We start from the raw sequence: 14,036 nt of genomic DNA, 5'->3' as shown, positions 1-14,036 counted from the left end.
TTGAGTCTAAAGGGCTTAGGTTGAGTAGGTCCTAGACGGAATATTTGGAGTGTAAGTTCAGCAAGGTGTCTCATGAATCCGATGTGGTTGTTAAGCTTTACACTTATCCTACCAGTAAGAGAGATAATTTCAAGTATCTGGGGTTTATGGAGAGATTGATGAAGATGTTACTCATCGGAATGGGGTAGGGTAGATGAAATGGAGGCTCCCCTCCGAAATCTTGTAAGAGAAAAAGTACTTCCCAAACTTAAAAGGCAAGTTCTACAGCGTAGTGGATAGACCAACTTTGTTGTATAGGGCAGAGTGTTGGCCTGCTAAGAAGAACCACCTTCAAAAGATAAAGGTGGCGGAGATAAGAATGTTTCAGTGGATGTGTGGGTGTACTAGGAAAGATAGGATTAGAAATAAGGTTATTCGAGATATTGGGAGTGGCTTCGGTGGAAGCCAAGATGAGGGAAGCGAGGTTGAAATGATCCGGTCATGTGATGAGGAGGAGCACGGATGCCCAGTGCAGCGGTGTGAGAGGTTGGCTAGGGATGGTTTCAAGCGAGGTAGAGGTAAACTGAAGAAATGTTGGAGGGAGGTGATTAGACATGACATAGAGCAGCTCCAGCTTACCAAGGACATAACCCTGGATAGGAAGTTGCGGAGGAGCGGATTAGGGTAGAAGGTTAGACTGAGTTTAGGATGTTGTATCTTTTGTTATGCTACTTGGAGTATCTTGTTTATGGTATTATTGGATATGTTAATTTCTATTGTATCTTGTTCTTTTAATATTCCTTGCCTAGATTGTTTTATTTTGAGCCGGGGGTCTATCGACATCAGCCTCTCTATCTCACATCTAAGGTAGTGGTATGGACTGCGTACACTTACCCTCCCCAAACCCTACTTGATGGGAATATACTGGGTATGCTGTTGTGGTATTCTATCGTTTATCCTTTACTTTCCTTGTTTTGCCTCTAGCGTTTTCCTTTGTTTTTGTGTATTTTGCCTTTCCGTATTTTGTCTCGCATCACACAGCGGTGAAGGGCAAGGATACATTTTATAGACCAACATGGCAATAATAAAGCGATTCTTATTGAAGAAAAGCTTGAAAGTCACAGTAAATATTCAAGTCGAAGGATTTCAATGATTCAACAGACACCAACTCTACTGAACCACCAAAAAGAAAGCAAAAGAGATGCCAAAGATAATAATTTCAAGATATCTATTTATTCATGAGACACAAAATTTACATATGGAACCCATAACAATAGGAACATCATAGTTAAAGCAACCGCTATAACATCCTAGACAAAAAAGAAACAAACCTTGAGGGAGTCGTTGTGAAACTGAGGTTAATACGGCGTGAAGCCGGATTAGAACTTGTAACTCTACATTTGACTACTTGTTCAACGTGATACATGGAACTTATTTCACACCCGGGATCAAGTCCAAGTTCAGATCTAGATACACAAATGGACGCGTCAGTGCCAATAAGATGTCACAAATATCACACAAACATCAATTGGCATATAAGTAAGGTAGAGAAAGTATCATAACCTTGATATTTTTGCGTTAATATAATACATAGAGTGAAATATAATACATAGAGTGAAATATACCGACAAATCTCAAATCACATTTAGCCTTTTCCCCTTATAATTAAAAAAATTGATCATCCAATTCATATTGTTTATATTTAGTCTTTCTTCAGTTCCAAAGAAGAAAAAATTAATTAAAGTTCCCTATCAATTAGAAAGTTGACATCCCCAATAACATAAACATATCTTAGGGCACGTATTTGAAAGAAATTATCAAACATGCAAGCAGCCCTGACACAAAGGCAATTTGCAACATTTCAGGCAACTTCTATCGTACACTCGTCCTGATACTCTTAACAGTTTTCTCGGGATAAAAGCAACCCAGTAATCTCATACAGATAATAACAGAGTTCCATTCTGAAAAAGATCCTCTCATAGCTAGTCTACACCAAAATGTTCAACTCTCCATTATATAGGTCCACATCCATAGATTGGTAAAACAAACTCATAACTCAGAAGAGAACAAAGTTGTCTGGAACATATAGGTGATAAATACTTGAGCCTCTCAGAAATGTAATCATGATTAACAGACGAAAGAACATAATAGAGTTAAAGTACTATCATTTACAGAAACATGATCAGATTCAAAGCGAAAAGAAAAGCTTAAAATCACTGTATTACCACACATGATATAACCAAATATAGATATAGTGTTAGGTACTGGGATATAGTTTGACGGGTGAATTCTAAGGGACTAACCTAGGGGCAAACCCTTGTACTCCATTGTAAAAGCGGACAAAGCAACCGTGGTTTTCAATCTTCGTTATCCACCCGTGTGTTGTTAGTCCTTCAGTAGCATCAGCATAAGAACCAACAATTTCAAGTTTCGATTTAACCTACAAAAGACGCCAGGGAAAATTTGAGAGACGTCCAAATGATGAGAGAATGACAACGAATAGCAGAAGGAACGAGAGAATGGCAAATAATTACGAGTAACTTTCTTAAAAGGTGCAATAATAGAGCGGATAAGAATGGATAAATAGTTAACTGGATTTTGCAGTACAGGAGACAAATGGTATGGGTTTACACAGGATAAGTGCGGACTCAAGAGGGGCTTCACAGAAGGTTCCAACACAACCTAATGCTTTTTTTTTGTTTTAACTGAAAAACATAATGAAAATTTTACAAGCCAACACTGAGTACAGCCTAAAAATGGCATAGGATGCACCACTGACCCACCTCACCATATCTTACCCGATACCAACATTCAACAACACCGTCTTTTGAAAAGCTAAAACCATATAAAAAGTCCTTTTTAACAATGAGATTGTAAAACACGATAGTTGTCAAAATGTACAGAATAAGAATACTAACGTCCCATGTCAGTACTTGTTAATTTCTTGGTATAAGAAACAATTAAAACAACGGTCACCTTACAACAAGCTTATCCATATTAATGCACAAACAAAAATATCATGAAACTGTACATTCTCCAGCAGTTTTAATTTTCGTTCAAATTTCATTGTATTTCTGTCAATGTTCATTGTATTTCTGTTAATGTTAACTTTAATCTAATTGCAATTTGAGCAAAAATAAAATGAAGATGCATAATGGAGCCATCTTAGAGAATCCAGAGACAAGCTGCAATGCATAAATTGTAGATGGAAATAAAAAAATATTAACTAAAACATCATGGCAGCACACAAGACAAAATTAGAACAAATGTTGATTGCTTTATTAGAATAAACATAATATGGTAATTGGAAAACCAATAATTTTCTCATCCAACATATATGTTTCAATTTTCTTCTAATCCTCATTAGCGAGAGGAGAATTACTCAAAGCTTCTACAACTCAAATGAACAACAACAGTAATAGAGAATCCTCAATTACTCAAAGCTTCTACAACTCAAATGAACAACAACAGTAATAGAGAATCCTCTTGTCTCAGACCTCTCGAGCTCCCACAAAAAAAAGCCTGGCTTACCATTCACCACCATAGAAATCTCACAAAAGATATGCAAAAATAAATCCATTTCCTCCACTTCTTCCATATTCTATTTGAAGCATAATAGAATCTAGGAATTTCAAGTTCACGTGATTGTATGCCTTTTCAAGATTAAGTTTGCACAACACAAATAACACTCCATGCTTTCTCCTTGAATCCACCACCTGTTTGCCACCAAAGCTGCATCCAAAATTTGTGTGCCCTCCACAAAACCATTCTATGATGTCAAAACAGTCTCATGCAGCACCTACCCACTAAACTAGTAGGTCTACAATCCTTCATTCTCATAGCTCCCTCCTGGTTTAGGGATAATGACAAAGAACGAGTCGTTCAAACTATTTATTCACCTCTATCTTGGAACTAAACAATAGTATCCATCACATGAATTTTGATTGCATTCCAGCAATGTTGAAAAAATCCAAAGAGAAACCACCATCTAGTCCCGAAACTCGTCACCTGTGCTGCCCGAAGCTCGTCACCTGCCCAACACTCCACCACTCTTTTCACTTCCTCCTCGATTGCCCTCTCTAACCAGACACCTCCTCCCGCTAATTTGACTAAACTCTAAACCCCTGCAAAAGGCCTCCACTCCACTTCCTCTTTAAAAAAATCATAGAAATCTACAAATGTCCCCTCTACTTCCTCCTTCCCCATGACTCACCGCATTGACACCACTAATTCAATAAAGTTCCACCTATTTACAACTACTACCCTGGAAAGAATTTAGTATTAGAGTCCCTTCCTTCAACCATAACACCCTTGCTTTTTGCCTACAAAGCCAAATTGGTTGTAACACCCTCCCGTGTTACAAAGCATTTTATTTTTGGCTCTCCCGTGTTCGAAATGTCGATTTTTGACTTAAACTGTGTTTAGGCATGTGAATGGAGCGTCTCCGGAGAGTTGCGGAATTTTCGGGATGGGGTTCGGCTGATTTTAGACCACGGAGGCAGGGAGCCTCCGCGATATCACCGTGTCACGGAGGCTACACTCTGCTATAGCCAGCCTATCATGGAGGATAATCTCCGCGTTTAGCAACGAGGCACGGAGGTTAGCCTCCGCGATAAGGACCGTGCCACACCGCTATGTAAAATCCATGCAATTTTTGTTTAGTAGCCGTTTGGCCATGAAAACTAAAATTTTCCGGAGTTGGAGTTGAAGTTGAGTTGAAATTGGAGTTGTGTTTGGCCATGTCTTTATTGCAAAAAAAAAAAAAATTGACTTTTGAAAAAACTTTTTTAAATATGATTTTATGCCCTAATTTTTACAAACTATCAAAATCACCCAACTAAATTTTACCTACTAATGGAAAAAGAACACAATTAGCCACTATTATAAAAATAATTACATATACATGGCCATATTTAATGAATTTCAATTATGGCATATATAATATTTACATTAATAGCCGTTTTCTCATATTTGAAAATTTTAAATATGGATGTTATATTAACATATCACTGTTTCATGTTTTTTAGGTAACAAATATTATCTTTCAAACAAATTTATTTTTTTAAAAATTTATTTAATTTATTTCCTTCATTTTTCGTTCTTAAAAAATAGGAAAATGATGAGTTGTTATTAAATTTTAGGGTGCCGCTAATTTATTTCTTTAATTTTCTTATACATTAAAGATTTTACTCTGTGTGAATAAATTATTTCTATGTAAAACATACTTTGCATATTTATGGTATATTATATCATATACCATAAACATATAAATATGCTTAGTATGTTTCTTTATACTTTGTATTTTTATATATATGTGTATATGGTATATACAAGGTATAAACTTCATATATAACATACTTTGTATATTTATATTATAAATATGCTTAGTATGTTTCTTAATACTTTGTATATTTATATATGTGTGTATATTGTATATACAAGGTATAAACTTCATATATAACATACTTTGTATATTTCTATTATAAATATAATACTTTATATATTTATGGGTATAAATATAAATTAGCAGTAAAATAATGTCTTAAATAAGGGAGAAAATTAAATAAGGATAAAAATAATAATGAGAGAGAAAAAGAGATATATTAATTAGGATAGCATTAAGTTTGAAATTATAATTATCTTATTCTTTAAAACTGCTATATACTTAATATTGAAAAAGTAATGTTATAAGGAGAGTTTTATGTAAAAATTTAAAAGATTGGGGTTATATGTAATAATAAAAAAAGTTGGAATTGGAGTTGGAAAATTATGAAAACAACAAAAACTTGTTTTCCCTTTTCAAAAAAAATTTCCGAAATTATTTTTCGAATTTTCATGGCCAAACACCACAATTTCCAACTCCGAAAAAAATTTTCGGAAAAAAGGGAAAAATTTCCATGGCCAAATGGGCCCTTAGTTTACTTGGGATGAAGGATATTGGGGTCTTTTCACCTATGTAAAACCCTTAAGCATAATATAGCCTATTTCTTTCCGTTTTAAAAGATTAAAAATCTCCAATTCCACTCTCAAACTCAAAACCCCAAGAGAGCCTAAGGATTTCATCGTACGTTCATCTTTTGGGTTTCAAGCTCTGAATTTCTTTCAAATTCTCATGTGTCTTAAAGGCATGTACCTCTTTCCCTACACTTGCATTTTCTTTATGGCATGAAAATTAGTTTATTATTCATGGTTTTTGATGTTGGTTTTGAACTATGGGTTGAGGGTTTTAAATATAAATTGTTTGAATGTTTTTTCATCATTACTATTGAACTACTATGCTTTACATTGTTGATTTATACACTCATTGGGGTGCATGGGAATGATGAATGGAATAGGGGTACAATGGATTCCCAAATAATTGGTTTTGCTATGGAAATTGATAATAACCTAAACCCACTTGCATAATTGATTTTTGAATGCAAATTATCATTTAGTATGCTTATTCTCTTTGAAACTAATGCATGGCATAAATGGCTAATTAGATAATAATAATAATATCGATCTTGAAAACCTCGTGGGGTACGAAGGAATCCCCCAAGTGATTTTAATAATGGAGTCTGCGGGGTATAAAGGAATCCCCAAAGGGTTAGCTAACGACATTGCTTACAAACTAGTCGGTACGACGTACCACTTAATAATGCCTTAATAATTGACTCCTGGAATTGATGGATGGGTTATGTGTGATAAATGTTTTAACTTGGGCTTAATAGGGATTGTGTTAGCTGGTCGTAAAGGTGCGAGTCCGAAAGACTCATACTGGAAACTTAAGTTTGACAACGTGAGGTATGATCTTGATGACCGTGTGCATGGGTCACACTTGATATATAAATTTTGGAGCGGCTAGTTGCCTCGATGGCTTTGGCTTTCCCTCGATTTCTTTCTCTGATTCGAGCAGCTAACACACATTGGGGCCCTTTCAGCAAGGGAAGTTGAACCCATATAGCCCATGGGTGCGATTTTAGGACGGTCAAGTTACACAATCCAGGTTAAGGTTTTAAAGTTCATGATAAGCCCTATTCCCTTTCCCGACATGTGATATAAATATGTCTGAGCATATGACGTTGTGCAATTGATTTAATGGTTTCTGCATAATGGATCATGGCATTATTTTATCCTTTATCTATGAGTTACATGCTAGTGCTCCAACCGCTAACCGTCTTCAGACGCTATATCCCCACGCGATGTAGGAACTAGCCATACTTCTACTTCTCCTGCGCAGCGACTAGGTGATCAGGGGACAGCTCGTGAGTCAGACTAAAGTGGTGAGCTTCCATCCTTCGGAAGACCCCATTTCTTGCTTTGGATTTCCTTATGTTTTGACTCTTTCTTTTAGAGTTGTTTTTGGCTATGGTTGGAAGCATATCCCGACCAGACTATCTTCGGTTTTGTTAGAGGCTTTGTTAGACATTACTGTGAACATGGGATTGGTTGTTGAATTCTTAGACTTCTTTTGAGTCATATTTACGTATACTGTTTTGCATTGGGAATTCTGTAGTTATATTATATCGTGTTCTGGTTGACTAGGCGAAGGATGTGGTCTCCGATCATCAGTGGACTTGAGATACCCGTCACGGCTAGGCCCTGGTTCTGGTCATGGCATTGGTTATCTCCCTTTTCAGTCTTTCCTTACCTTCTCTCTACTCTAACTCCCCTCCGGCTTCAACCTTTTCCATCTCTTCTACTTCTTTCATAAGCTCCCTCATCTTTATATGATCATATCTACCCTCCCAAATACCTCTTTATTCTACACTCTTATATTATCTTTAGCACTTTTGACTTCATTGTTAGCCTAAAGGAAGACCTTTCATCCACTACATGACTACTCCACTATCTCGCCACTCTAATCTTGAGATCCAAAACACATAGCCACATATGCTCAAATCTAAAAAGAGATCTCATTTGCCTACTTTGACTACCATCCAATAAGATACGCGGATGGTGTGATAATAATCGCAAAAGAGACACCTAAATTGCATTGGGTGTCAACTCCTCCCAAGAAGTAAACCCAATAAATCTGTCCAATCTCGATCTAGATGATGAGTCCTCAATCTGGACCAAATGAAAGAGACCTATAAATGCAAATCAATAAGACAAAGGATATTTATACACTCTAAAAACTCCTCCTTGAACCTGGAAACCACCATACCCCCAAAACCTCTCCTCCAAAAATCATATGGTATTAAACTTTCCCCTAGCACCCACGACATATCCCATCTTTTTATGCTAGCACCAAATTCCTCCCCAAAAACTCCATAGAACTCTCCCCCGCATGTCCATAAATACCCTTGTATCCCCACTTCATTCCGATACATTTTTAAAGCGACACTCCTAAAAAATACTCCTTTATAAACCTCCACACTAAGTTACTCGGAATCTCCACTTTCGGTGCCGCACCCGTGTCAACACGACATGGGTGTGGGTGTGGGTGTGGGCGTGGGCGTGAGATCCGAACCCGATGTGGTCAACCGATTTTGGGTACTTTAACCAAAATCGACCAGGAAAGTCCGGACAGATTTAAGAAATTCTATAATCAAAATAAAAGCTAAGGTGAAATTGAAGAAAATGGAATACCTTGTATATAGAAATTTTTATGCTATTGCTTTTTTTTTTTTATCTCCTTTCAGGATCTTCTTCTTGAAAAATATTTTCTCCTTAAGTTTTCCACATAATATCTCAAAATTTATGTTTTATAACTCTATTTTTAGATATTTAAATTATTTTTTGCCGAATCCCCGCACCCGTATCCATCCATAGATCCATATCCCCGAATCTTTAAATTGAGACCGTGAAGGATCCGACCTCTAGATCCGTACCCGTATCGGACACCCGAGTCCGAGCAACTTAGCTTCCACACACTCCACCTTTCTCACATTCCAAAGAACAAGAATTCCTTATGCACCTCCCTCCCTCGGCCAGAATATAGTCTCACACACATACTTTACCCACCCCCACCCTTCTAATAATACCATGTGACGCAGTCTCCATTTTTGTCTCTTGAATAGGTATTGCAAGCGCTCCCTATTCTCTAAATCCTACTTTGATGATTGGCCTTTTGTCGCGTCATTCATCCATCAAATTCCAACTAACAATTTCAAAATCCATCAAATCACTACTATTTCCTCTCCCGTCAACCCCTAATCTACCCTTACTCGCTTCGTTATTTCTCCTTTCGTACACCACTAACTTCCCTCCCCCTTATCCTTTCCCAAATTCCTTTCCCACCCTTCCTAATCTCCTCATTTATCTCATGTTCAATGTCTCTCAAAAGGTCTACTACCTTTGCCTCTTTCCCTTCAGACTACGCTCCCAAGAATTCCCCGAATCTTAGAAATTTCTCTCCCACCCACCTCGTAAAGATTCACTATACTCAAGGCTAGCTAATGGCACCACATTAGACCATGAACATTTGTACTACTGTTGCCACTTGCTAAACCTTTTCAAAAAAAAAAGTTGAATTGTAAAAAATCACCACCTTTCCCGTTAAAAAACTATTTTTAGGCCTCTAGGAAGTTCCTTGGATCTTAACCATTCCATTCTTGCAAAAATCTTTAGTAAAAGGCACCATTTGCAATATTCCAACAATAACAATGTTCTTTTCCGGCACGGGCGGAGACACCAAATCAACTTTATCCCTTGATATACCCATTCTTGTGTTGTCTGACAGCTTTGTAGGCATCAAGTCCTTCTGGTTAGTCCAACTCCCTTGTCACTGTAATTACGTATGAAACCTCATGGAACAATGCCTCATACCATCAGAACTCACTAATTTTGGACCTAATCCCGACACTTTCTTCATTCCCCCATCCCCACTATTTTTTTGCCCAACCTTTCTCCTTAATAAATCATGACATTCATGTTATGAGTGTTTTAAGTGCTCTGAATCGAGTTTCGTTGACCTTCGATTCTTCCATTAACAATTGATTTAGTGTTTTCGATTTGTAAAGAGTATCATTCTTCCTGTCCATGGTGTTTCCCGTCCATGGTGTTTCTGATATTTTATTTCCAAGACACGTCGGTTCAAACCAATTGGTTCGAAGAGTTGTGATTTGGTTTTCCTACAAACCGACAGTCTGACCCATAATAATTTTTTTGGAGATAACTATGGTGTTGTGATAACCAACTATGATTTCTCCTCCATCGAGTTTTTTATCCCATGGGCATATTTGTCCTTTTTCCCTCTACTAACTTTAACCACCCTCCCTCCCCACTCAAAATTATTGTCGAATCTTTTTGCATTAGCCATTACGGGTGATTCCCATGGATCTCGATAAGTTGTAAACACCCCCACTTCTCTTTTGCAACATGTCTCCCCTCTTGCCTCCCCCTTTAAACTTCTTTGATCCTCCCTTTCATCCACACCCAATAGCTATAGCCTGAACTCGAGGTATACCCAAGTCTCTTCTCCATCTACAACCACCTTAGTCTTGACTGGAAGCTCCCCCCAACTAAAATTCTAGCTCTAGTCAGGTTGTGCCAGCTACTTGATACATCAATAAATCCCCCACATCAATCCCCAATCTTATTGAAGAGGTCAAGGCAGCACAGATGTATCGGTAGACCCACTAGATTAATCATCGTTGTTTCGCCAAAGAAATTAGAGTCAACAACCCACCTTTTCGTCCCAAGTTTCACAGAAAGTTCCCGCCCAACCATCTTCCTCCTGTCAGGAGAACTTTGGTTGTGTTCTTATTCACAAACCAAAACAGGAAAAGAGTATCACTGCTTATGTTTCCCTAACATTGAGAACCTTGGTGAACCCACCCACTTAGGAAAAGATCCAATCAAGCATGATCTCTGAAAAGTCATCCTCAATTGCATATGTTCCCCTAACACCGAGAAGCTTAGTTCACCGCCCATCGCCCTCTTCAAGCATTTTCTCGCAAACTCTAGGGCTGGTCACTCAAGGGCCTTCTTGTAGGATCCCAACCTCCTTACTTCCACACATTTTCTTGATTTGATTGATATCAATACACGAAATTTCTTGAAATTTTATTCTCTTGCGGACAATCTTTAAGAGGGCTAGTACCTGAATACCAGGTTAGAGAGGACAGATAGGACACAACACAAGTCGGAAAAAACTGAAAGTAGTGATGCCAAAACTTTGTTTCCATTTAGGATAACTAAATTTAAACAGTTTTCCCTCTATATCAGTAAAAATACTAAAATAATGTAGTTAAGACGGTCAAGCTCACAAACATATCAGTAGGAAAAAAAAAAATAACCGAAAAAAGATGCAATATAGATAAGAGAGGCTTGAGCTAAGAAACTCATCAATAGACTAAATATGATAAAAGAAAAAAAAAACAGCTAAATAGGAAAAAAATAAGTTCATTCAAGTACTCTCTACAAGTCAAGTTAATTAAAAGAGCCATACTAGTGTCTTCTTGTGTGTAATAGTGATTCTCTTTGACTTGCAACCAAGAATACGAAAAACTAATTCTGCTCCAACCTGCAAAAGATTCAATAACTCTCTACAGGTCAATCTAGAGAGATGAAAAAAACACCTGAACAATATTCTGGAATACCTGGAATTTTTTCCTGGGTTTTACGATCTCAAATTCTGACATGTGACGAAGAGGACAAAGTGCTTTCACACCACTAGAAAATTGTACTATGGCACCGAAGCTGTCTACTGCAATGACTTTACCTTTAACCACCATCCCAGGTTTAACATCTGAATGAGTGAAAACTGACCCTTCAAATGCACTGGTCTGTTCATAAATACAGAAAAGATAAGGAAAGTGCTGGCATTGCCGAGAAAATTAAGGAGAATGTATGCTGAGACATATGTTGAGATTTCAATAACATGAAAAAAAAGGATGCAACATCCAAATATCCTACTCAAACCTCTCCCTCTCCCCTCTTTTATAATTAAGGAAAAGGAAAAGCAAAGGAACGCATCATATCTTGCCACAGAGCTCTTCAGCTCTACCAAAAATTGACATGTAAATAAAGTACAGGTTTTTTAATGAGCTTTCAGACAGCAATGCATAAAGCTTATCAAGACCAAGCAGAAAATAGAAGCAAAGACAGAAATCAAGAGGAAGGTAATGTTTGCAATTTGTGTTGTCCCCCCAGCTCCAAGTGCATGAACCAAAATAGTAACTTCTTGACAGAGTTCTTCAACTAAGGTATCGACATACAAGTATATCGAACTCGACTCTATCACATCCTGCCCCTGGACAAACACAAGTTCAACATCTAAAGTTGACTCGCACCAAAAGAATAATTTCCAACAATAAATGTGACCTTCAAAACCCCTGTAGCAAGTCCTTCTAGATGCCTAAACCCAAGAACCCTAACGCGAACAAGTTTCCCCTCCTTGAAACTTTTCTCCAGCTTTATCACTTCCTTATCAGCAACATCAGATACCTGCAAAACTTGCTAATTTAATACTGAAATTTAAAGTTGAGTTCCAACACATAAATAATAGAGAAAATTACAACCCAATACCTTTCGGCCATCTAGTTTACAAAATATATACACATCTGTAAAGGTCGTGCATACTTTATACTAATATAGTAATATACATACATATACAGTTACTTAACTATACATATAATATGCACATCTATACATACCTACACATAAAATATACATAAGTATACACAACATATCCACACCACATACAACCGAGCGTATATGTAGTGCATACTTGACCATGTTTAGTAACCTAGATGGCCAAAAGATATATATTGGTAACTATCCCTAAATAATAAGGCCCAAAGACTTCACAAACTAGGAATATTCTTACATTAACATATGTTGGAGTTGGAACTGGAGAAGAAGGGATTTCCAGCAAAAGACCCAAACCCCTATCAATCCTGATCACTTTTGATTGATCAAAAATATCTCCAACCTTGATAAGCTGCATAAAAGAAAAGCTCAGTTTCTAATAATACAGAGTGATCAATATATAAACATGGAGTTGATACAAGGCAATGCATGCAACCATTCTTACTTCGCAATACAATAGAAACACAGTCGCCCAAAGTTATTTTTTCAGTAGGACTTACTAAATAGATTTAAGTTTACTACATCTACCATATAACTTGCACATCGTAGGCTCATAATTATTTTTCTTAATCAAGTAAATCATAGGTTCATAACTTAAAACAACAGAAAATCTTGCTTTGTTGTGAATTTCCTAGTTTGCCGATATTAGTGGATTACTTGCAGGTTTTTGAACTGTACTTTCACTGTACACGGGTAACAACCTCTTGGCTTCCATCTCAAATACTAAAAGTAAATTGTACTAGGTACATCTCTGAAGAAACTTGGAAGGTCACAGCTCAGTGCTAAAAAAATAAGACGAGAAGATGAACTTCCTCTTTGTTTGGGAAGTTTCATGCCCTTAGGATCGAAGAACTGTTTCTCATCATCTCATCAAACATTTTGAAGGACACAGAACAAGTAAGAAATATGTATGATTTGGATCAGATCGAAATGCACTAAAAGCAAAAACACAGAGAAATGGGGCCTAACAATTATAGGCAAGTCTGACATCTCTGAAGGACCTGGAACAGACCCAACTGCAATGAGTTACCATCAAAAAGCACCTCACAAGATCTTACAAAAAAACATTTGAATTGGGACCTATAACATCCACCATACACACTCAAAACACCTTAGCAAGATTCATGCATAGAATAAGCAACGATTTCTCCTGCAACCATCACAATAAATGCAAAAGGTCCAGCGATCTGTCTTCCTTAAGATTGACTAAAACAATCCAACGGTCTCTGTCTTCCTTAAGATTGACTAAATCAATCGTCTCTCCATCAGCTCTTAGGGCCACATTGTCCTCCTATAATCTAAAATCTTCCTTCATTCCATGTATAAACTAAGCAAAAGGCACCTCTATCAATCAAACAAGTGCAAGACAAGTATAACAAAATGAACAGCTTCATTAGAAAATTCTCCATATGCAAACAACCAACCTGCAACTTGCAATATTATAGAGGCATTAATAAATATACTTTGGATCTTTTGAACTTACTGCAGGAGGAGCCTTGTTGTGAACCAGATGAGGATTCAATGTCAAACCAACAGCTCTA

At 37.1% G+C, this 14,036-nt stretch overlaps 1 protein-coding gene across 1 annotated transcript in view; it reads right to left on the bottom strand.

The window, feature by feature from the left end:
- The window catches only part of LOC107868160 (rRNA biogenesis protein RRP5), a 49,695-nt gene that overhangs the window by 20,021 nt on the left and 15,638 nt on the right, over window positions 1-14,036 (bottom strand). The window contains exons 6-12 of the mRNA XM_047408768.1: window positions 13,979-14,033; window positions 12,734-12,847; window positions 12,229-12,351; window positions 11,505-11,690; window positions 11,354-11,428; window positions 2,283-2,419; window positions 1,311-1,445 (exon numbers count right to left, since the gene is read on the bottom strand). Coding sequence (XP_047264724.1) covers window positions 1,311-1,445; window positions 2,283-2,419; window positions 11,354-11,428; window positions 11,505-11,690; window positions 12,229-12,351; window positions 12,734-12,847; window positions 13,979-14,033 — 825 coding nt within the window. The remainder of the gene's footprint in view (window positions 1-1,310; window positions 1,446-2,282; window positions 2,420-11,353; window positions 11,429-11,504; window positions 11,691-12,228; window positions 12,352-12,733; window positions 12,848-13,978; window positions 14,034-14,036) is intronic.

This window comes from Capsicum annuum, chromosome 3, assembly GCF_002878395.1.
Source record: "Capsicum annuum cultivar UCD-10X-F1 chromosome 3, UCD10Xv1.1, whole genome shotgun sequence".
NCBI lineage: Eukaryota > Viridiplantae > Streptophyta > Magnoliopsida > Solanales > Solanaceae > Capsicum > Capsicum annuum.
Note: the sequence above shows the minus strand (reverse complement) of the source record. Positions and strands in the feature narration are given on the sequence as shown.